At 48.6% G+C, this 21,588-nt stretch overlaps 1 protein-coding gene across 1 annotated transcript in view; it reads left to right on the forward strand.

The window, feature by feature from the left end:
- The window catches only part of VWA3A (von Willebrand factor A domain containing 3A), a 56,888-nt gene extending 35,929 nt beyond the window's left edge, over positions 1-20,959 (forward strand). The window contains exons 20-33 of the mRNA XM_055339304.1: positions 2,607-2,677; positions 5,264-5,416; positions 6,948-7,038; positions 7,733-7,843; positions 8,542-8,639; positions 9,850-9,987; positions 11,139-11,247; positions 14,588-14,732; positions 15,449-15,593; positions 16,032-16,183; positions 16,958-17,081; positions 19,567-19,664; positions 19,855-19,920; positions 20,226-20,959. Of these exons, the coding sequence (XP_055195279.1) occupies positions 2,607-2,677; positions 5,264-5,416; positions 6,948-7,038; positions 7,733-7,843; positions 8,542-8,639; positions 9,850-9,987; positions 11,139-11,247; positions 14,588-14,732; positions 15,449-15,593; positions 16,032-16,183; positions 16,958-17,081; positions 19,567-19,664; positions 19,855-19,906 (1,487 nt within the window). The 3' untranslated portion in view covers positions 19,907-19,920; positions 20,226-20,959. The remainder of the gene's footprint in view (positions 1-2,606; positions 2,678-5,263; positions 5,417-6,947; positions 7,039-7,732; positions 7,844-8,541; positions 8,640-9,849; positions 9,988-11,138; positions 11,248-14,587; positions 14,733-15,448; positions 15,594-16,031; positions 16,184-16,957; positions 17,082-19,566; positions 19,665-19,854; positions 19,921-20,225) is intronic.
- The last annotated feature ends 629 nt before the right edge of the window (positions 20,960-21,588 follow it).

Genomic DNA, 21,588 nt, shown 5'->3' on the forward strand with positions numbered 1-21,588 from the left:
TCTCTGCCCCTTCCCACCCTCACTTGCCTAAAAGCAGGAATACGTTTCCATCTCAGGTGTCTCCCTCTCCTGTGCCAGGAAGAGGAGAGAAGCACTGGATACAACAAATCTTACAAAAATGACACTTCTCTTCCCTCAGTTCCCTCCCCATATTTGCCTTCCCACAGTCTGCAGCTCCTACAAGCCTAACCCCCTTCCCTTTGTCTTGTCCTTGTCACTTCCTTACAGATGAACTGTCCTTGGTTAAGACACCAGCATAGGCCTCTGAGTTCCAATCATGCGCTCTGAGTTACTGCCTTCCTCCTTTCTGTGTACATGCTGTACATGTTAAAAAGACTTTTCCTTGTTTTTGTTAATCTGTCTTTGTCAGTTTAAATCCTTTCTTTTTTTAAAAGATTTTTTAATTTATTTATTCATGAGAGACACACAGAGGGGCAGAGACATAGGCAGAGGGAGACGTAGGCTCCATGTAGGGAGCCTGATGTGGGACTTGATCCCAGGACCCCGGGATCACGCTCTGAGCCAAAGGCAGAGGCTCAACTACTGAGCCACCCAGGTGCCCCATCAGTTTAATTCTTTAATCCTCCCAGCTGGAGAAATCTAAGAGAATAGAGGGAAAAAAATGGTTTTTTTTTCCTCCCCTAAGAAGTTATTTGCTTATTTTAACATTTCATTAAAAAGTGCTAACTTTGGAGCATGTGGGTGGCTCTACTGATTAAGCAACCAATTCTTCAGGTCGGGTCATGATCTTGGAGTCATGAAATTGAGTCCCAGGTCAGGCTCCTAGCATGGAGCCTGCCTAAGATTCTCCCCCTCCTTCTGCCCCTCCCCCTCTCTAAAATAAGAAATACATAAATCTTTAAAAAAAGAAAGTGCTAACTTTCTGGGGAGCCCAGCTAGCTCCACTGACTGATCTTAGAATCATGAGTCCAAGCCCCAGATTGGCCCTAGAGCTGACTTAAATATAAATAAAAGTTTTTTTCTTAAAAAAAGGAAAATTGCTTTTTAAAATTAATTTATTTTAAAAATTAATTTATTTTAAAAATGTTTTATTTATTTGTTTGTTTGTTTGTTTATAGTAAGCTCTATGCCCAACATGGAGCCCAATGCAGGACTTGAATTCATGACCTTGACATCAAGACCTGAGCTGAGGTCAAGAGTCAGATGCTGGGCAGCCCTGGTGGCCCAGTGGTTTAGCGCCGCCTTCAACCCAAGGTGTGATCCTGGAGACCCTGGATCGAGTCCCATGTCAGGCTCCCTTCATGGAGCCTACTTCTCCCTCTGCCTGTGTCTGCCTCTCTCTCTGTGTGTCTGTCATGAGTAAATAAATAAAACCTTTTTAAAAAAAAAAAAGTCCAATGCTTAGCTAACTGAGCAACCCAGGCACCCTTAAGTTTTATTTTTTAAAATATGCTTTTAAGTATGTTAGATGGACATTATAGTGATCATTTCATAATACACACAAATATCCAATCTTTATGTTGTATACATGAAACTAACATATGTCAATAATATATATATATGCTTCTAAGTAAATAAAAGTAAATTAATAAAATACATATATATATATTTTAAGATTTTATTTATTTATTCATGTGAGACACAGAAAGAGAGGCGGAGACATAGGCAGAGGGAGGACGCCTGATGCAGGACTCAATCCCAGGATCCTGGGATCATGATCTGAACCAAAGGCAGATGCTCAACCACTAAGCCACCCAGGTGCCCCTGATAAAATGTATATTAAGGAGACAATGGTTTGGGTGGTATGAAGATAAGGGGAAATCATGACAGGGATACAGGAGTGACTGAGGCTCAGGACATACTAGTACATTCCACCCTCTCCAATATATGAATGAAGAAATGACTCTCAGGGACATGCATTACCTATGGTTACATAGTTAGTGGCATAGCTGGGGCTGGAACTCTGGGGCCGTTTCCCACATCCTGTGAAAAGTACTGGACATATACATTTGTTATTATTAGTGATTATTACTAATAATAGCACATGCTTCTATAACAGTTATTATATTGCCAGACATGGTTCCAAGTATTTTACATATATTATTATTCATTCCTCACAATAACCCTATGAAGTGGGTTACTATTATCCCCATTCTACAGATGGGAAAGCTGGGACATAGAGCCCAAAAGCCCAGAAGTAATAAGTGGTAGAACCAGGAGAGCAACTTCATAGGCTGTCTTCTTAGTCATTACACTCCAATCCCTCTCAAATAAGTCACCAATATTCATTACAGACACATTACATTACATTTTTCCTCCCCTAAGGAAAAGGTGGGTCTTTTTATTCACCAGAATATCAGGACCATTGCTCCTACCTAACCTACCCTTCCTCTGGGTGAGAGCAGTTGGTTGGGTGCAGGGTGCTGGGTCCCAGGGCCAGCCCTCCTGCTGAGAGCCTCACCATACCTGCCCATCCCCTTCACCGCTGGATGGCGTAGGGGTGGGGGCTAGTCAGCTCAGCCCACTGGGATCCCTCCCTGCCCCTCAGGCTCAGGGCACCTTCACACAGCCCTGGTGTGTACAAATATGGACACTTGCCAGGATCTACACCCCTTCTCCATGCTCACAATGTGCTTTGTGTCTAGGTATTTACGAAAGCGATGACATTAATGCCATCATGTCTGAGATGGAAAAAGCGCTCAACTACTCGCAGAAGGTATGGCTTAGGTGTGGGGCGAATGACCACACTTTTGTTGTAGTGACTTGGGGCTGATATGTGAAGTACCACAAACCAGGTGGCTTAAAGCATCAGACATTTATCCTCTTAGTTTCAGAGGCTGGAATTCTGAACTCAAGGTCTCAGAGAGGCCATGCTCGTTCTGAGGGCTCTGGGTAGAGTCCCTCCTTACCCCTTCCTAGCTTCTGGTGCTGGTTGGTGTTTTTAAAAATTGCACTGGATGCTTGTTGTTAAAAATGGCAAGGAAGGGGCAGCCCAGGTGGCTCAGCAGTTTAGTGCCGCCTTCAGCCCAGGGTGTGATCCTGGAGACCCGGGTTCAAGTCCCACATCGGGCTCCCTACATGGAGCCTGCTTATCCCTCTGCCTGTGTCTCTGCCTCTCTCTCTCTCTCTCTCTCATGAATAAATAAATAAAATATTTTTAAAAAATGGCAAGGAAGATTTTATCCAAAACTACAGTAGAGCACAGAGATTGAACTCAGCTCTGAATCTACAGCCAAGGTAGCAGCCAAGATATATAGCCAATACAGCGAAAGGGTCAGTGGATAGAAATTTGTTGAGAGGAACTTGATTAAATATTAAGGGTAGAGAGATTCTTACAAAACAGGCTTAAACAGGATTCTTCACTAAAACTGGGTTTAATAGGCCAAAGTCAAAACTGAGTCAAAAAGAGTACTCAGAGGAGCCCAACAAAAGTTTAGTCCCCTGGGTGGCTCAGCGGTTGAGCCCAGGGCATGATCCTGGGCTCCCAGGATCAAGTCCCACTTCGGACTCCCTGCATGGAGCCTGCTTTTCCCTCTGCCTATGTCTCTGCCTCTCTCTCTCTCTCTCTCTCTCTCTCTCTCTCTCTCGGTGTCTCTCATGAATAAATAAATAAAAGCTCTAAAAAAAAAAAAGTTTAGTCAAGGACAGAGTCCTTGTCACCAGCAATCCTTGGCATTCCTTGGCTGTGGCAACATAGCTCCCAGCTCTGCCTCCATCTTCTCATGGCTCCCCTCCTGCTGTGTGTGCATCTCTTCCCCTGCAGGGATGCCAGTCCTATTGTATTGAGGGCACACCCTTCTCCAGTATGTCCTCATTAACTTACACCTTAATTATATCTACAAAGACTCTATTTCCAAGGAATATCACATTCACATATACCACATATATGGGGGAAGTGGGGGGTTGGACTTCCACATATCTTTTTGGGGGACACGACTCACCCCATATCAGCTTCCCTCTCTGTGTCCTGCTCCACAGACATCCAAGGCTTTGGATGAAGCATGGGAGTTTCCTATAAGCAATAAGAACAGGGATAAGGGAATGGACATGAAAATATTTAAGGAAGAATTGACCAAATTTATGGTGATTGAATGTATAGGGTAAGGAAGAAGAATCCCAGGGTAACTTCTGAGTTCCTTGCTGGGGAACCTGGTAGACAGCGGTGCCATTTACCAAGAGAGAGAAAACAGGAGAGAATCTTATAGGGAATGTGGGAGGGCAGGCTAGGACAAAGGTGAGTTTGTGGGGCTCATGAGCTGACAAATGGGGGTACTTCAAACAAGGAAGAATGATAAGGGCTGGAGGTAGATGTGGAGCAGTTCAAGCCATCAGGGTAGACAAACAGCATGAAGGGAGTCATTGTCAAGGTGGGGAGGAAGACCCCATGAAGGAGACTCAGCCTGACTCACATTTTCTTTGCAGCCATTGGCAGGGCAACATCTTCCTGACTACGTTGTGAGCTCCTGGGAGGGCAGGGCCACAGCTTTGTGTTCCTTCCTCCGTGTCCATTGGGTGGGCACGTGGCTTCCCTAACCATGCCTTAGCTGCTCTCCCTGCAGGGACACCTCTTTGGTGCTTTGTTTCTGCCTTCTCGAATGCACATTAGGCTGTTCCCTCCTCTGACCAACATTTGCCAAGTGTTAGTGGCAGTAATGGTTGAACCCACCCTTCCTAGGATGTTATTTACATTCAAATGGTGTCTTCATGCTTTGAGAATTACTGGAGAAGCTTTCAGGCAGTTGAGAAATGTGTTGGCAAAAGGAACCAAGTATTATATCACTATTCTGCTAGCATCCGCCCTGGGTACGTGGTGAGCTGACAGGCATATGTTAACGCTAGGTCCACATATGGAAAGCACTGGCTTTGGAACCAGACCCACCCAGGTTTGAATTGAAGGTCCTCCACATAGGAGTGGCCTTGGTCACATCCCTTAAACTCATGGAGCTTTGGGTTCCTCCCCTGCAAAACGGGGATAAGATAGCACTTTCCCTAAAAGCATAGGTGGCTTGCCTTGTTGGCAAGAGGGTTTGAGACCCCCGGGCATTAAGCAGCTCAGTGCCTGAGGCATCCCAATAATGCATCGGGCTTATTATTAATAAGATTGATCCACAGTGTTCTCAGTCCCAAGTGGCATTCTAAGGACAGGAAAAGGAGTCCAGAGGCCCCAGTGGCCCCTCCTGGTGTGCATGTGTGTTTGTGTGTGTGTGTGTGTGTGTGTGTGTGTGTGTGTGTGTGTATGTGTTCCCTGCTTGGAGGCACGCCATGGCTGGGGTGCTGCTAATGCTCCCAATCCCCATTGCAGTGTGCCTTGCTGGTGTCCTCCCTGAAGAACCAATCTGGAAAAGAACTAGAGAGTGCAGTCCTCCTGAAAGCAAAGCCAAAGATATTCAAGCAAAGAAGTCAGCCCAAGAAACTCTGTTCTTCCAAACCCACAGCTCCCTCGGTGGCCAGAATGGTTTGACTCCCCTCCCTAATAACACACAGAGGACTTTGCTGCCACCTTGTCTCCTGGTCTTTCCTAGATCTTGAAATGCCAGAGCCAGCAGGGGTGGGGGCAGGGTACTCTGTGGTGAGTGTCCCAAGAGTACCTCCAGCCCTGGCCTCCCAGCAGAAGAACTCCTCTGGGGGACCTGCTTATTAGCTCTGGGGGCATCCCTGGCCTCCTGTCCACCCACCTTTGACTGCCTGGTTATCTCAGCCAGGTACTAAGGACTCCTTGGAATTGGTCCCCACAGTGACATCTGATGGCTATAAGGCAGGAGGGCTTGTCCTGGAGGGTCTCTCGGGGGCAAAGGAGCTAGGGTATTAGGGTATGTAATGGGCTCCTGCTACTGCAGCTACTGCTGCCCAAGGCTTGGTGGGGGCCCACAGGACCCTGGGGGTGACCTGTGCCTTCTCAGGCCTTATCTCTGTCACAGCCTGTCAAATCTGCCCTGCATAAAATAGGCACCCCACTGCAGAAATCAGAGGGCCCTCAAAGGACCCCAGGCTCCAGTGCTTTTGAGCAGACAGGAAGCATCTGGAGCCCTTCAGCGTTTCACTGACTGACAGATCCTTGTAAACACAGTGCATTTGCAGAATGAGGGAATCCATCTGGGCCCTGTGTAGCTTACTCCCATCCTGGGGGCTGCACTTCCAGAAGTTTCTATCCACACAGGCTCTGCCCTCATTCGAAGAACTCCACCAGGTTCCAGGAGCCAGCCCAGAGGCAAATTCTGGGATGAAACCCGAGAGTCTCAGAGGCTGCCTCTTGGGCCTCCAGTGCTTCCTGAGCTGATTCAGCATGAAGAGGCTTAGGCTGTGCCCAGGCCTCCAAAGAGCATCCCAGAACCAGGGCTGGAGGCTCCCTGGGGTAGCGGCAACCAGACCTTTTCCACAACAGCTCACCCAATGGTGTGAGCTGGTCCACGGCCCCAGGTAGTTTTGTTCAGGTGTTGTCACTTTCCCCTTGTGCCCAGTTCTCCCAGTAAGGAAGAACTCCTCCCGATACAGCACAGAACTTACCTATCACTCTGGAAGCCCAGAAATTCCAGTCCAATAGGAAGCAGGGCAGGTAACTGAAGAAAGTTCTAGCAAATCCCACAGCTGTTCTAGCATGCCCTCTCTCTCTATTATGAAATGCACACACAAATGCATATATACACATGCATACACTTTTTTACCTAAAACCCACAGTCTCCTCTGAGTCTGCAGCAGGAGATGGGGCAAACATGTCCAAAGATTTTGTTCCCATTGACCCCTCCCTGTACAGATTCCTAATGGACAGATTGAGCCTGGGGTTTCATCCCAGAGTTTGGGAAGGCAAGGGAAGGTGATGATGCCCCTGGGCTGGCTCCTACAACCTCATGGAGTTCTTTGAATGAGGGCAGTGCCTGTGTGGACAAGACTTCCTGGAAATGCAGCCCCTGGGATGGGAGTGAGCTACGCACAGTCTGGGCCTGCCAAGGAGAACAGGTCACTGATGGGACAGACTGCCTGTTTTCTAGAGCCTTAAAGAGGACCCTGACAGAGAGAAGAGATCCCCCTTGCAAGTTCTGACATGGCGGCCACTCAGTGGCAAAGCAGGCGTCCCACCAGGTAAGGCATGGCTGCGCTCAGGTTCATGCGTAGAGGGTGGCGGGCATGGGTGGGATGTGAATTAATTATGATAGTAACCAAAATGATTGATGAGCATGAGTCTTGATCACATGCCAGCCCTTCTGCTAAGATTGTCCCATTTAAAGCTTACAACAATCAATCCTGTGTGACAGGTAATCTATTTGTTCCCCGTTTTACTAATAAAGAAATTTAGGCCCAGACGGGCTAGTGACCAGTGCCAGTGGGTCGTGATAGAGCATCAAGTATTTTTATTAAAGTATTCAGTTTATAGAACCAAGACCATGTATCTTATTTCTAATGGCAAGGACATAGCAGAATGGTTCAGAGCAGAGTTGTGGAGTGAGCGAGACCTGGGTGGGATCCTTGCTGACTCGGAGGCCCCCTTACCCCCTGTAAGCGGGGGCACCGTGAGGATAAGATGAGACAGGGTACGGAAAGCTCTTATCACCTCTCCTGGTATACATCAATACTTGGTAACAAGCAGCTCTAGCTATGGCTGATCCAGGGGAGGCCAGAAGACTTGGGATAGTCCCAAAGGACCTCAAAGCCATCTTGGAGCTCTATTTCAAGGGTGCAACATAGCTGAAATTGACAAGTCTCTAAAGCAAGCTGGACAGTGTCACCACATGACACCCCCAAGGTTTCTCCAGCCAACAGGCCAATTGTCCCCTAGCTGCAGCCCAGCCAGTGAAAGGAGGGACCGCACAACAGAGAAGGAAGACCAGGTGGAGGGAAGCAGAGACATCTCTCTCACTGTTTTATACAGAGACCAGGAATAATGTGGGTGAGTTGAAAACTACACAAATGTCTGAACAGCCCCCCTGCCCCTGGGGAACTGTAAGTTCAGTAGGCCCCATGGTAGGGAGACCCCCTCTGACTGTCCCAGGACATGGGCAGCTGTACCTCCAGAGCAGGCCTAACCTCAAACCACTCAGGTCTTCCAACCCAGGGAAACGGACGTGCAGATTCTTGACACCACTCATCCTCCATCCATCAGAGGCAGCATTCTCCGCTGAGTCTGATTGGGAAATGGGGAAGGGAGTGGAGATGAGCACCCCACCACTGATGACTGTGAAATGGTACAAATCCCAGTAAGGATTCCCTGAGGTGCGGAGATGGGGAGGTTGAGCCTGCTTCCCCTGATCCACCTAAAAGCCTTCCTTCTGCCCTTCAGGAAATTTTTTTAAAAGCTGATTTTTTAAAAGATTTTATTTATTTACTTGACACAGAGAGAGAGCACAAGCAGGGTGGGGGGAGAGGGAGAGGGAGAAGCAGGCTCCCCACTGAGCAGGTAGCCTGATGAAGGGCTCGATCCCAATACCCCAAGATCACGAACAGAAGGCAGGTGCTTAACTGAGCCACCCACACACCCCTGGCTGATTTGATTCACAGAGAAGTTAACATGCAAAAGGAAACCCAAGGGGTAAGGGAGGGGTGGAGGAATGAGAGGTGTACAAAGTAACCTCACTCTGTTTCTTCTAGGTTCTGTATACAAGAAGTACCCTCAAGGAAGGGGCATACGAAGGGTTAATTCTTCTATACAGTTGCCAAGGAAGGATACAATTTGCTCAAGCCAAGAGGTATGAATTTCTTAGCACCAGCACATGCCCCCCAAGCAATAATTCCTTCTACCAACCTTCCACTTTTAGGAAGATGGGCATCGTTGGAAGTGGGGACAAAATTTGCTTTGACGTGGATGGACCTGGAATGTATTATGCTGGGTGAAATAAGTCAATTGGAGAAGGACAAACATTACATGGTCTCATTCATTTGGGGAATATAAAAAATAGTGAAAAGGAATAAAGGGGAAAGGAGAAAAAATGAGTGGGAAATATCAGAAAGGGAGACAGAACATAAGAGACTCCTAACTCTGGGAAACGAACTAGGGGTGGTAGAAAGGGAGGTGGGCAGGGAGTGGGGGTGACTGGGTGATGGGCACTGAGGGGGGCACCTGATGGGATGAGCACCAGGTGTTATTCTATATGTTGGCAAATTGAACACCAATAAAAAAATAAATTTATTTTTTTTAAAAAAAAGGAAGCGGGGACAAAGCTGCTTATGATAACTGCTTAAGTGGCAAATGGGGAGGAGGAGTTAAGTAGACCTATGTTTGAAACCTGGGCCTGCCACTTCCTGGCTGGGCAAATCATCCAGCTAGTCACAGAATCTCGGGGTCCTCATTTGTAAAAATGGAGACAGATGTTCCTACCTAATAGGATTGATGCTAGTTGAAGTGTATTTTGTGTAAATCACTTAGTGGTGTCAATCTTTTGGTTGCAAGCGGCAGAAATTCCCCTTCTTGATCATATCCTGAAAGTAGAACATCTTTCTTCCCATAACCATTCAGTAAAAGTCTAAGCTTGGGTCTGATTGGGCTGATCCCGGAGCCATGCTTGTAATTGCCATGAACCTGCCCATTCTTATCTCTCCACTGTGACAGGGAGGTTGATATTCTCCAAATTGGCTTAGGCTGAACTTCAGACCAATCATAGCTTTCCACTCAAATTTTGTGGGAGAGAGTTGAAATGGAATTGGGAACTAACAGTGTCCACCAGACTAGAAAGTAGCAGATGCTCAATAAATTGTGTTCCCCGTTGCCCATATTTCTTATGCATCTCTCCCCAGCACAGGGGAAAGAATCCACAGGCAACGGATGCTCAATGAGGACCGAGAAACCCCACATTTCCAATATGAGACAGATTTCAAACATAAGGTTCAATAGATGAGTCAGACCATCATTCAATAAAGCCTATGTTACCCAAGATAATAGTTCTTTCCTCTCTTCTCGAGTGGGTAGCGAATTACGGACTAAAAAAACTGAAGATGGAAATCTCCAGATACATGGGTCCCAGCTGCGCCCATCAAAAATCAGTCCAGGGGCTGGCCTCAGCCAAACACTGCGCCATCCTGCCCAGCATAGAAATTAATGTAAGTTGTGGGTTTCGTTGCTCTTCTCTTCCTGCCACCCCCTGTCTGTGATCAGCCACAAATGGCACACGTGTGCTGGGGAGAACTCCATGTGGATGTCTGTGCCGTGGCTTCTCTTCCTGCTTCCACCCAAATGTGGGATTGCTCTCGGCATATAAGGAAATACAGATCCCGTTGGAAGAAAAGTCAACCCGTGGAGGGCCCAATACCACCCCCCAGAGCTAGATGGGCTACATGGTGTGAGAATTAGAAACATTGCTGAGAGGGACGCCTGGGTGGCCAAGTGGCTGAGTGTCTGCCTTCAGCTCAGGTCGTGATCCTGGGATCCTGCGATCGAGTCCCATTATCGGGCTCCCCACAGAGAACCTGCTTCTCCCTCTGCCTATGTCTCTGCCTCTCTGTGTCTCTCATGAATAAATAAATAAAATATTTTAAAAAGAAAGAAAGAAAGTTGCTGAGAATAGGCTGTGGCTGAAGAACTCACCAGAATTCTGTACCCCCAGTGCTGCTGATGGTTCCATTAGGATAGCGGGCTTCCCTTCTCCCCTGCCCCCCAGCGGAGGTTACTGTGTTCTCTAGTTTCTAGTTTGGGGGTAATTTTTTTTCATTGTTTTAACACTAGAACAAGGAAATTTAGTACAAGTGAGCAACAAATCATGGTGTGTGTGAGTGTGTATGTCTGTGTGTGTGTGTTTAGAAGACCCTGTTTTCTATTCTTTCCATTTTATATGACATTATTGCGTTAGGAGAAACTAGAAAGTCAAAAGTAGCTACGAAACTCAAAATTATTCACCAGAAGGATTTTTATGGGAGTTTTATCATTCTGTCCCCTTCTCTGTCTATGGTCATCTTTTAGTTTGACATTTATGGACTTCCCATCCTACTATTAAGGGTTTTCTAATTTAAAATTTAGAGATGCTACGTTTTTTATTATTTCAGTGACCACATTTGCCACAAAACCATCATCCCAATTCCTCTACTCCTCTAGAACCATAAATCTAATAGTTTGATAAAAGAAAAAAACCTGTAAGCAAATATATATATGCCTAACAGATGTTTTGGAAACTATTAACCACAACCAATTGAACTATTTATGGGGGTGATGGGGATCTAAAGACATAGCTGATGCGGGGAAATTTGCCTTCATCCAGGGGATAGTGAGACATATCCAGTGGACGCCCAGGGAAATTGAAGTATACATCACGTGCCTGGAGAAGGTGATGAAGCGCTATGTCCAGAGGCTGCAGTGGCTATTGTCTGGTGAGGCTTCCTGCTGTCCTGGAGTGCAGGAAGGGCATGAGGGGAAGTGCAGGGTCAACCCCAGGGACCAGGGCCAGCCCTTCCCAGGCCAGGTGCACAAACCATCACATCAGGGGTGAGACCAGGAGGGCCATCCAGGTACAACATGATTTTCTGGATTCCAAGGTCAGGCAAGGTGCTGGATGTCAGGGAGGTAGAGTGTAGGCCAAAGGGCACCAGAGAGAACCCAGGCCTGTCCAGGCTCACCCTGCAAGGCCATCTTCCACCCCTCGCCCTCCTGGACGTGACTCAGGGGCTCACTCTCAAGAGGTTCAATTCAGTATTGATTGGACCCCACAGAACTGGTCCATGAAGGTGGATATGGGAGGGCATCCCAGCAGAGCAGAATCCCTGTTCTTCCTTACAAAGAGTATTGAGGCTCCTTCCGGCCGGCAAATGGCAGGGCTCGCCCAGGAGAGCCAGGCTCACATCCTAGGGAAGGGTGGGCTGGGGATTGAGAGATGATCAGAAGCATCAAGTCCAAGAGACCAGGGAGCTAGCTAGAGCTGGACAGGGGGTGTTGAGGCTTTGGGGCCTGGATGGTTCCTGGGACAACAGGAGGAAGGAGAGGGAGAGGCTTTTATAGAGGCCCCTAGATGGGCCCCTCAGGATCCTGTGCAAATTCATTAGGTCCAATCCTCTGCAGTAGAACCTGGTAAAACAGACCATACTGTACAGTGGGGTGTAGTGTGTAGTGATGATTGCTGCTTCCCAGAACCTCGGGTGGGATGAGGGGCAGTGTTGCCAGCTCCAGGTGTAGTTGTCAGGTCAGAGGCTGACATGGAGCAAAAAGGTCACATGCCTCTGTCCAATCCCAAAGCACATTTGTTGCTGGGAAGGGTGTGATGACCAGTGGAATCCCCACCTCGTGTACAAGTGCTCACCCCAGCACCAGCTAATACTTCAAATGCCACCAACACTTTAAAAACCAGGGCTACTTCATTTATTCACTCATTCATTATTCAACAAATATGTGTTGCTGTCTCATCAGGCGCTGGAAGATGGTGGGAGGCAACACCCAGCAGGGTCCCTGAGCTCAAGGAGCATATGGTCTAGGAGACAGACATTAACCAAAGAGTCTCACAAACAAGTCTAATGTCACAACAGTGACGTGTAGACAGGAGATGGGCGTGGTGAAGTGAGAGCCTCCAAGAGGAGCGACAGGCCTGGACAGGAAGATCATGGAGGGCTTCCCTGAGGAGGTGATATTTGAGCCAAGATCTGAAAAGTGAATAGATGTTGCTGGGCCAAGAGAAGAAAGACAGGCATGTCTGAGGTGCTGGGGGGTGGGGTAATGCTGAGTACAAAGACTAAAAAAGAAGCCGATATGGCTGAGAATGAGGGAGAATAAGAGTGAGACCATCCCAGAGAGATGAAGCCTTGTCTAAACTTCACCCTAAGAGCAGTTGGAAGTTACTAAATGTCTTAAATAAGGGGAAAGTGATCAAGTTAGCATCAGCAATAATCCTCCTGGTTGCTGCATGGAATATAAGTTGCTGAGGGGATGGAGTGGAATCAGGTAGCATCATAGTGGCCCAGGTGAAGGACCAGGCCAGCTGGAAGAGGTGGGGATGATGGAGATGGATGAAGTAGGAAGAGTCCGAGAGATTTGAGGTAGATACGACAGGGCTTGGGGACTTGCACTATGTTTCCATCGTCTGGTTCCTACAATGGATCAGCCAGCTGTTTGTGGTCAGAGGTCCCTCAGCTGGCTGCCTGGAGGGCCATCCTCATGGAATGTCTCCCTGCCCCAGGATGGCTCCTCATATTGACATGAGCACTGCTAGAGAATACCCCCAGATGAGTCCTGGCAGATTCCTGGGCAGAGGGTCCAGCCAGCTCCATCTACCTTTTCCTGGAAAGCAGCCCATCTGTTTTGTAGCAGTTTTCCCCTTGTTTCTACTACTGCCTCTGCTGAGGTCCCTGAGGGGTGATCAAGAATGCTACGCATCCTCTTCTGTTCCTTCAGCTTTCCCCCTAGGTTTCCTCCATAGTTAGTCTGTGGAGCCGCAAGGGTAGGGTAGCAGGTGTCCCTGACTACAGTGTGGATCAGAGGATATGGTATGAGAGTCTGCGGTCACTGCCAGTCTCTGTGACGCTGGCAAGCCACTGGCCCTCTCTGTTTCCCCTTGGGATAAATCCCAAATCCTTTCAGCACGTCACCAACTTCACCTCCTGTCCCTTTCCCCACGGGTCTCTCCATCCCAGGGCTCCTGATTCCTCACATGGGCTTTCCCTCTGTCCTGGAGCACACCATGCTCTCCTCCTCCAGCTCAGGCCTTCCTAGGCTGTTCCCTCCTTATCTCCACTTCTTTCCTCCACTCGCTCCTGCTCCTCTTGCAGTGGTAGCTCACCCACAGAATTCAGATTCTCCCCATGGTGTGCCCCATGACACTCTGTCATGAGCCTCGGAGAGCCATAACTGTAAATCTAACATCTGTCTTCCTTGCCTGACTCCATGAGGGCACAGCACCAGACTCTGCTGATTTCTGTTGACCAGTTGACAGACTCCATGCTCTTTAACATCTTTTCCAGCTCTAAACAATACTGTAAATACCACTCTGACCCATCGCTCAACTATAGGAATGAGGAAACTCAAGGCCAGAGCAATTTTTTAAAGATTTTTTTTAAAGATTTTTTTTATTGGGATCCCTGGGTGGCGCAGCGATTTAGCGCCTGCCTTTGGCCCAGGGCACGATCCTGGAGACCCGGGATCGAATCCCACGTCGGGCTCCTGGTGCATGGAGCCTGCTTCTCCCTCTGCCTGTGTCTCTGCCTCTCTCTCTCTCTCTCTCTCTGTGTGTGTGTGTGACTATCATAAATAAATAAAAATTTAAAGATTTTTTATTTATTTGAGAGAGAGAGAGGGCAGAGGGAGAGGGAGAAGCAGACTCCCCCCTGAGCAGAGAGCCCAACACGGGGCTCCATCCCAGGATCCTGAGATCATGACCTGAGTTGAAGGCAGACACTTAACCAACTGAACCACCGAGGCGCCCCAAGGCCAGAGCAATTTTAACCACTTGTGCAAGTGATCATAGATCACAGGCAAAGCCGCAGCTGAAACTTTGACCTCCAAAGCCCCGACCACTGACTGGCTCTGCCCTTGGACAACCAACACCCCACCAGCACCGCCACAAAGGCCATCTCCCAGTGGGCTGACATCTGATTGGTGATCAGTCAGGCAACAGGTGTATTTGGTAGACCTTGTATTTGATAGCTGCTGTGAGAAAACCACCCCGGGAATAGGGAGGGAACGACCCCTCACTCCTTCCCTACCTCTGCCCCCACCACCTCGGAGCAGGGAGCCGCCGACTGTTTGGCACCATTCTGGAGCGCAAAGTGTGCATCCTGGTGGACACGTCGGGATCCATGGGCCCCTACCTGCAGCAGGTGAAGACGGAGCTGGTTCTGCTGATCTGGGAACAGCTGCGGAAGCACTGTGACAGGTGAGAGGCAGGGGTGCAAGTGGGTGTGGGCAGGATGATCAAAGGGGCCCTTTGGGGGCTTCTGTCTTCACCGTTCACGAGGCCTGGAGGCAAAGCTTATTTAAGTAGTGAAAAACACTGCACTCTGTTGTAGAAGTAAAGCAGCCTTTAGAAATCCATCTCAGGCCCAGGAACCATTGCAAGCAGAGCCAAGGAACCACCAGGTGGCCTTGAATTGTGGATTTCAGCTAACCTGATTTTTTAAGAGAGGGGGTTGGGGGTTGTTTTTTCTGCCCAGACAGGTTGACGCTAGGAGACAGCAGGAGACTCTGATCCTAGGCTGGGACCCATCCTTGCCTTCTTATTAATAAGTAAACATTGATTGAGCACCTTCTGCAGGCCAAGCATTTTGAGTGCATGATTTCCTTCCATCCTCACAGCGCCCCTAGGAGGTGTTGCCATTATTATTCTTATTTTTCAGAAAAGGAGACTTAGGTTAAGTAATCTGCCAGAGATCACATACTCTGTTAGTGGCCGAGGTGGGACATCAATCTACTTCAGTCTGCATCCAATGTGTACCTTCTCCTTCTCCCCAGGGGCCCCAGGCGCTCACTATAGGTGCTTGAAGCTCATCGGCATGAAGCTTCCTCAAGGGGATCCTTCAGCCAGGCATTTTCTAGCCACTCTCTTTCACCTCCCCTCTTCGCCCCCCCCCCCCATCTCTCCTCTCTCCCCAGCTTCAACCTGCTTAGCTTTGCAGCAGACCTGCAACTCTGGCAGGACACCCTGGTGGAGACCACCGATGAGGCATGTCATGAGGCTATGCAGTGGGTGACCCACCTGCGCGCTCATGGGAGCACCTCCGTCTTGCAGGCATTACTGGCAAGTTCTACCACCAAGCCCAACCCTGTTGGCCAAACAGAAAATACCATCACACCCTAAACTGATACTGTGTGAGGCTTTCAAATTACAAAGAGCACTTTCTTAGATTTAAGAACTGTTGCTTTATTTCATCTTCCCAACAACCCAGTAAGAAAGGGATTCTGGTTCTCATGTTATAGGTAAAGACACAGAGGCTCAGAGAGGTTAAGTGACTGGCTGGGGTTAACCAGCCAGGAAGTGGGCCGTGCTCTTTCTCCTAAACCTTGGCGGTCTCCTCGGTCTGTGGTAGGCTGAAAGAGGCTGGTCATCTCTCACTGTTAATGGACAAGTCAGTAGGATCCAGTCAGACAGTTTCCCTGGGGACAGCAGGCAGTTGGATTTTATCCTTCCCTGTTAGCACTGACCCCTGAGCCAGACGACCTGCCTGCCCTCTTTCAGAAAGCCTTCACTTTTCACGATGTGGAAGGATTGTACCTCCTGACCGATGGGAAGCCAGATACAAGCTGCAGCCTTATTCTGCGTGAAGTCCAAAGACTCATGGAGACAAGACATGTGAAAATGCACACCATTGCCCTGAACCACTCAAGCAGGTGGGCCGCGCTGTGTGCCTCTCCTGTGGCTGCATGTGTGAGGGCCAAGGCCTCCCCTTAGACCCTGACCTCTCCTGGCCCCCATCAGTGAGCGGGAAGCAAGAAGGGGCCGGCAAGGGTTAGGCCCGAGTGAAAGCCCTCTCTCCACCTCCCACTCAGCCCCCCAGAACCCGCTCTCCTGACTTTCTCCAGCCTGGAAACTGATTGGCACTGATTCCCTGGGCACACGGGGCATTCTCCTTCCTGATCTTTCTCTGGAGCATGTTAGTGAATGTGGAGGGAGGAAAAGTTTAAAGTAGCTTTGTTACGGTTCTTTTTAGAAACAATCACCATAGAGGAACGTGTGTTAGACCAGAGAGCTTCTACTCCTTCCAGAAAAGACTTCAATGTTGTTGGCAAAACTCTGATGACTTGGGTGCATATGTGATCTCTATCTAAGCCACGAGCTCCGTGAAGGTCACGCTTGTGTCCCTGCCAGGCCTAACACCCAGGAGCAGGCCCTGGCTAGATGTCTAATGAAGGAACGTGTGCTGGCCGTGTGCTTTCATGCTAAGTGGAGACATGAAAGCACTGAATCTGCTTCATGCGGCCGCCACGGCCCATAAGCTGACAGGGTGTGGGCTTGCGATGCTGACATGGTCTCAAGGGCACAGAGCCTCAGCGCCTGAGGCCCAATGCCCAGCAGACCTGAGCTCCCAATGGGCTGGGGGTGTGCAGGGAGCTTGCCTAGCCAGTCAGTGGGCCTGGCCCTAGAACCTCTGTTCTCCCTACTAGGGCGGCGGGTGACTTCCTGAGAAATCTGGCCGCCCTCACGGGGGGCCGCTATCACTGCCCCGTTGATGAGGACACACTCCTCAGAATCCATGGCCTGCTGACCAAGGGCATCATGGACGAAAGGGTAAGTTGCAGAGTGAAGGCTGTTCAACTGTCTCGATATACTGTCAGCAGATGTGGGCTTCTCCGAGAACCCCTCTGCTTCTCTTGTAAGAATAGCAAGTATCGGCTAGAAAGGGTTCTCTTTCCCTGTGGCTCTTCCTCTCAGCTGGCTCTCATCAAGGTGGGAAAGAAGCAGAGCATGGAGGTGTTATTTAACAATAGAACAGTTCAGGGGCATCTGGGTGGCTCAGTCCATTGGGCTGATTCTTTTTTTTTTTTAATTTTTATTTATTTATGATAGGCACACAGTGAGAGAGAGAGAGAGGCAGAGACACAGGCAGAGAGAGAAGCAGGCTCCATGCACCGGGAGCCCGACGTGGGACTCGATCCCGGGTCCCCAGGATCGCACCCTGGGCCAAAGGCAGGCGCTAAACTGCTGCGCCACCCAGGGATCCCCTTTTGGGCTGATTCTTGATTACAGCTCAGGTCATGATCTCAGGGTTATCAGATCAAGTTCTGAGTGGGACCTTGCACTCTGCAGGGAATCTGCTTAATATTGTCTCCCTCACCATCTCCCTCCCCCTCTGTTTCTCCCCCCTCCCCAGGCACACACCTTCTCTCTCTAAAATAAATTTTAAAAATATTTTTTTTTAAAAATTAGTAGAACAGGGGTGCCTGGGTGGCTCAGTTGGTTAAGCACCTGCCTTCAGCTCAGGTCATGATCCCAGGGTCCTGGGATCAAGCCCCATGTTGGGCTTCTGCTCAGCCAGGAGCCTGCTTCTCCCTCGTGCTCTCTCTCACTATCTCTGTGGCTATATCTGTCTCTCTCAAATAAATAAATAAAACGTTAAAAAAATAATGGAACAGATCACATTCATTGAGCACTTACTTTGTGCAGGTCCATTGCTTTTATAGATGACTTTTCAATCCTCTCAGCCATTACTATAGCCGTTAAACAGATGAATAAATAGGCTCAGCAAGGGATAGGGCTACAACTAAGGACATAGCAAATGGTAAAGCCAGAGCTCAGACACCCAAGCTCTTAACCTCTTTCCTTTGAGTCGTGCATATTTCTGTCTCTCAATGTTCAATTCATTAAAACACAGATATGCAAATTATCTTAAGTAGTAAATCTGATAAAGTCACACAGGCCAGGTAAGAGAAGAATACCAACCAAGCTCTTCTGATCTGACCGAAAAGTTATACACATGTTTATACATTTTAGGAACATGGTGCTATCAATTATAACATTTCAAGACAACAAATTATCAAGTAAGACAAACAACCAGATTCCAGGTTTCTGTTTTTGGAGGTTAAAGCAAATGTTACAGGACATGGCATAATTTTTGAAGTCTAGTGCTTTGCATGACTCCTTTATTCAAGTACCTCTTCTAGGGACAAATATTACAAATAGTTCAGAGAACAGAACAAGTAGAAGTGGGCAGCCCAAGTGGCTCAGTGGTTTAGCACCGCCTTCAGCCCAGGGCCTGATCTTTGGGGACCCTGGATTGAGTCCTGTGTTGGGCTCCCTGTGTGGAGCCTGCTTCTCCCTCTGCCTGTGTCTCTACAACTCTCTCTCTCTGTCTCTCATGAATAAATAAATAAAAATCTAAAAAAAAAAAAAGAACAAGTAGAAGTAACGAATATTACTAAGAACCTGTGTCCTTTTTTTTTAAAGATTTTATTTATTTATTCACGAGAGACACAGAGAGAGAGAGGCAGAGACACAGGCAGAGGGAGAAGCAGGCTCCATGCAGGGAGCCCAATGTGGCATTCGATCCTGGGATTCCAGGATCACGCCCTGGGCCAAAGGCAGGCGCTAAACCGCTGAGCCACCCAGGGATCCCCTCACCTGTGTCCTTATACACAGGAGAATACATTTGACAGTATTGCAAAGGTCCGCAGTTTAATACCTCTTCAGATCAGATTCTTTAAATCGTGTCTGGATGCGGAATGGGATCATTCTGCTCCTGCTGCCAAGGAGCGGAGGCAGCTTCATCTCTTTCCTACATTCTCTTGCTGATTGTGAGAACTTGTGTTTTTAACACGAGCCTCTGGAATTCCACGGGTTGACATACGAGAAAAACATGTCTGTGAAGCTTGGTTTTACTAGAAGCAATGGGGGGAAAAAATAGAAGCAGTGGAGAAAGGGCGGAATAGATTTTGCTGCCTAACAGTGAGATAAGGAGCATGTCCCACTTCTGCTGGGAAGAGAAGGGCAGACTTCAGGGAAGCTCGGTGGCCATCTCGGTTTGCCACTGCCCACCCATCCCGACACAGACTCTCAGGTGCCTCATCTTAAAGTGTCCCATTTGCAGAATGACTGCCTTGTCAGGTGGTGACCTCCTTGTGCCTGGAAGGATGCAAACCAAGGCCCACAGATTTCCTGCCCTGGGTGAGAGGCTGCATTTGATTAACTCTAAAATTTTTCTGCTGAGACTTTGGATGTTCAGGTTACATCCAGTCATTTGATGGATCTAACTTCATGTTTGTTTCCCCTTTCCAAGGATTCCATGTTGCCACTGTTTGAAGGAGATGATTTAAGGAGATTGGCCCAGGAGATCACCAAGGCCAGAAGCTTCCTCTGGAAGGCCCAGTCCTTCAGGTATACCCTTTGAGCAGCCCCTCCCACCTGCCTCGTGGCTCCAGCCTGCCCAGATCCTGGGCCTCCTCAAGACCAAGTCCATCCTGATCATGGCAGCCTTCCATCCCGAGCTCCTGCCCTGCTTCTCCCCACCAGGCCCAGAAATCTGGGCATTAAGGGGGGTCATCTTATTTCATCTCCTGTCCACTAGGTCCCAACTCCAGAAGAAAAACAACACAGAACCAAATGTCACTCTTTTTTAGAGATGTGTTCTCAGGTAAGAGGAGAGGAGAAGCTCTTCATCTTGTAAGTATCCAAGCCTGGCTGACAGCAGGCTCTGTTTCATGGACAGCTGTAACTATAGGGAGGGACCAGAGTTATTCCTCTAAACAGAAAGGCCACCTCACAAATAATCACTCACTTTGCACACATTGGCCCTGAGAAAGCTGTAACCCAGAGTTCCTCCCAAGAAACAGGATCGCAGGCACCAAGGCTCTCTGGATGCTGAGGGAGGGAAGGCTCTGGCATCCTCGGTCTACCCTAATGTTCCTTCCCTGTCTCCCAACATACCCTACACTCCAGCCACAAAACTGTCACTCACTGGGAAGCCCTGCACCGAGGCCTGCCTGGAACCCCCTTCTTACCACCCTCTGCCTGATGGCTTCTGCTCCTCAATCAAGGCACAGCTCAAATGACATCAGCTCCACTGTGAAGATGTTTCTGAGACCCGTTGAGAGCTGGGAGCCTCCAGCCTTCCTTCCACTGTATCCTGGCCAAACATCCCTTTTCATAGCAGCAACACCTAGCATTTATTATGCCTAGTACCCCATGTCATGCTTCCTTGCTTCCCTGCCAACTCTTCTCCTTGACTGTGAGCTCTACCCAGAAATGAAGCTGGTGTCCTAACCATCTCTAGGTCCCCAGAACCTGCCACAGGGCAGATTGCAGTAAACTGGGAGCACCCAGCTCAGTTGTGGGAGCCCAGCTCTGGAAACCAACCAGAGGATATTGTTTCTACCCTAGTCCCCTCACTCAGTGCTTCCCATCACCCTTGTCCACGTGATGAAGATTCACTGTCAGCCCATCTTGGGAGAAGAAACAAGTGGGCTTACCACCTGCTTGTTCAACCAAACAGAATTAAAGTCTACTCTGGAGCCAAGTCCAGAGAGAGTGCTCTGCTCAAGCAGGTGCAAATCAGGCTAGGCCCCAGCCCTACTGTGTACATACAAAATGAATATGTCATGTATTATGTGGTCTGGGATCATATCCTGAGACAAAAAAATTGCTGGTACTTAATTAAATAGGAGCAAAATGACTTTTAAGCTGAAGTGATGACTGGTTCATGTATGTGTGTGTGTCAATTTTTGGTGATATAAAACTTTATTTAAAAACTCAGATGCAGGGACACCTGGGTGTCTCAGCAGTTGAGTGTATGCCTTCAGCTCAGGACATAATCCTGGAGTTCTGGGATCAAGTCCCACATCGGGCTCCCCGGAGGGAGCCTGCTTCTCTCTCAGCCTGCGTCTCTGCCTCTCTCTTTCTGTGTGTCTCATGAATAAATAAAAAAATATTTTTTAATTACAAAAAATAGAAACTCATATGCAGGGGCACCCGGGTGGTACAGAGGTTGAACATCTGCCTTCTTTTTTTTTTTTTTTTTTTTAAGTATACTATTTTGTCCTTTTTTTTTTTTTTTTATTTATGATAGGCACACAGTGAGAGAGAGAGAGGCAGAGACACAGGCAGAGGGAGAAACAGGCTCCATGGCTCCATGCACCGGGAGCCCGACGTGGGATTCGATCCCGGGTCTCCAGGATCGCGCCCTGGGCCAAAGGCAGGTGCCAAACCGCTGCGCCACCCAGGGATCCCTGAACATCTGCCTTCGGCTCTGGAGTGATCCCAGGGTCCTTGGATCGAGTCCCACATAAGGCTCGCCACAGGGAGC

This window comes from Nyctereutes procyonoides, unplaced genomic scaffold (assembly GCF_905146905.1).
Source record: "Nyctereutes procyonoides isolate TBG_1078 unplaced genomic scaffold, NYPRO_anot_genome, whole genome shotgun sequence".
In the NCBI taxonomy this organism is placed as follows: domain Eukaryota; kingdom Metazoa; phylum Chordata; class Mammalia; order Carnivora; family Canidae; genus Nyctereutes; species Nyctereutes procyonoides.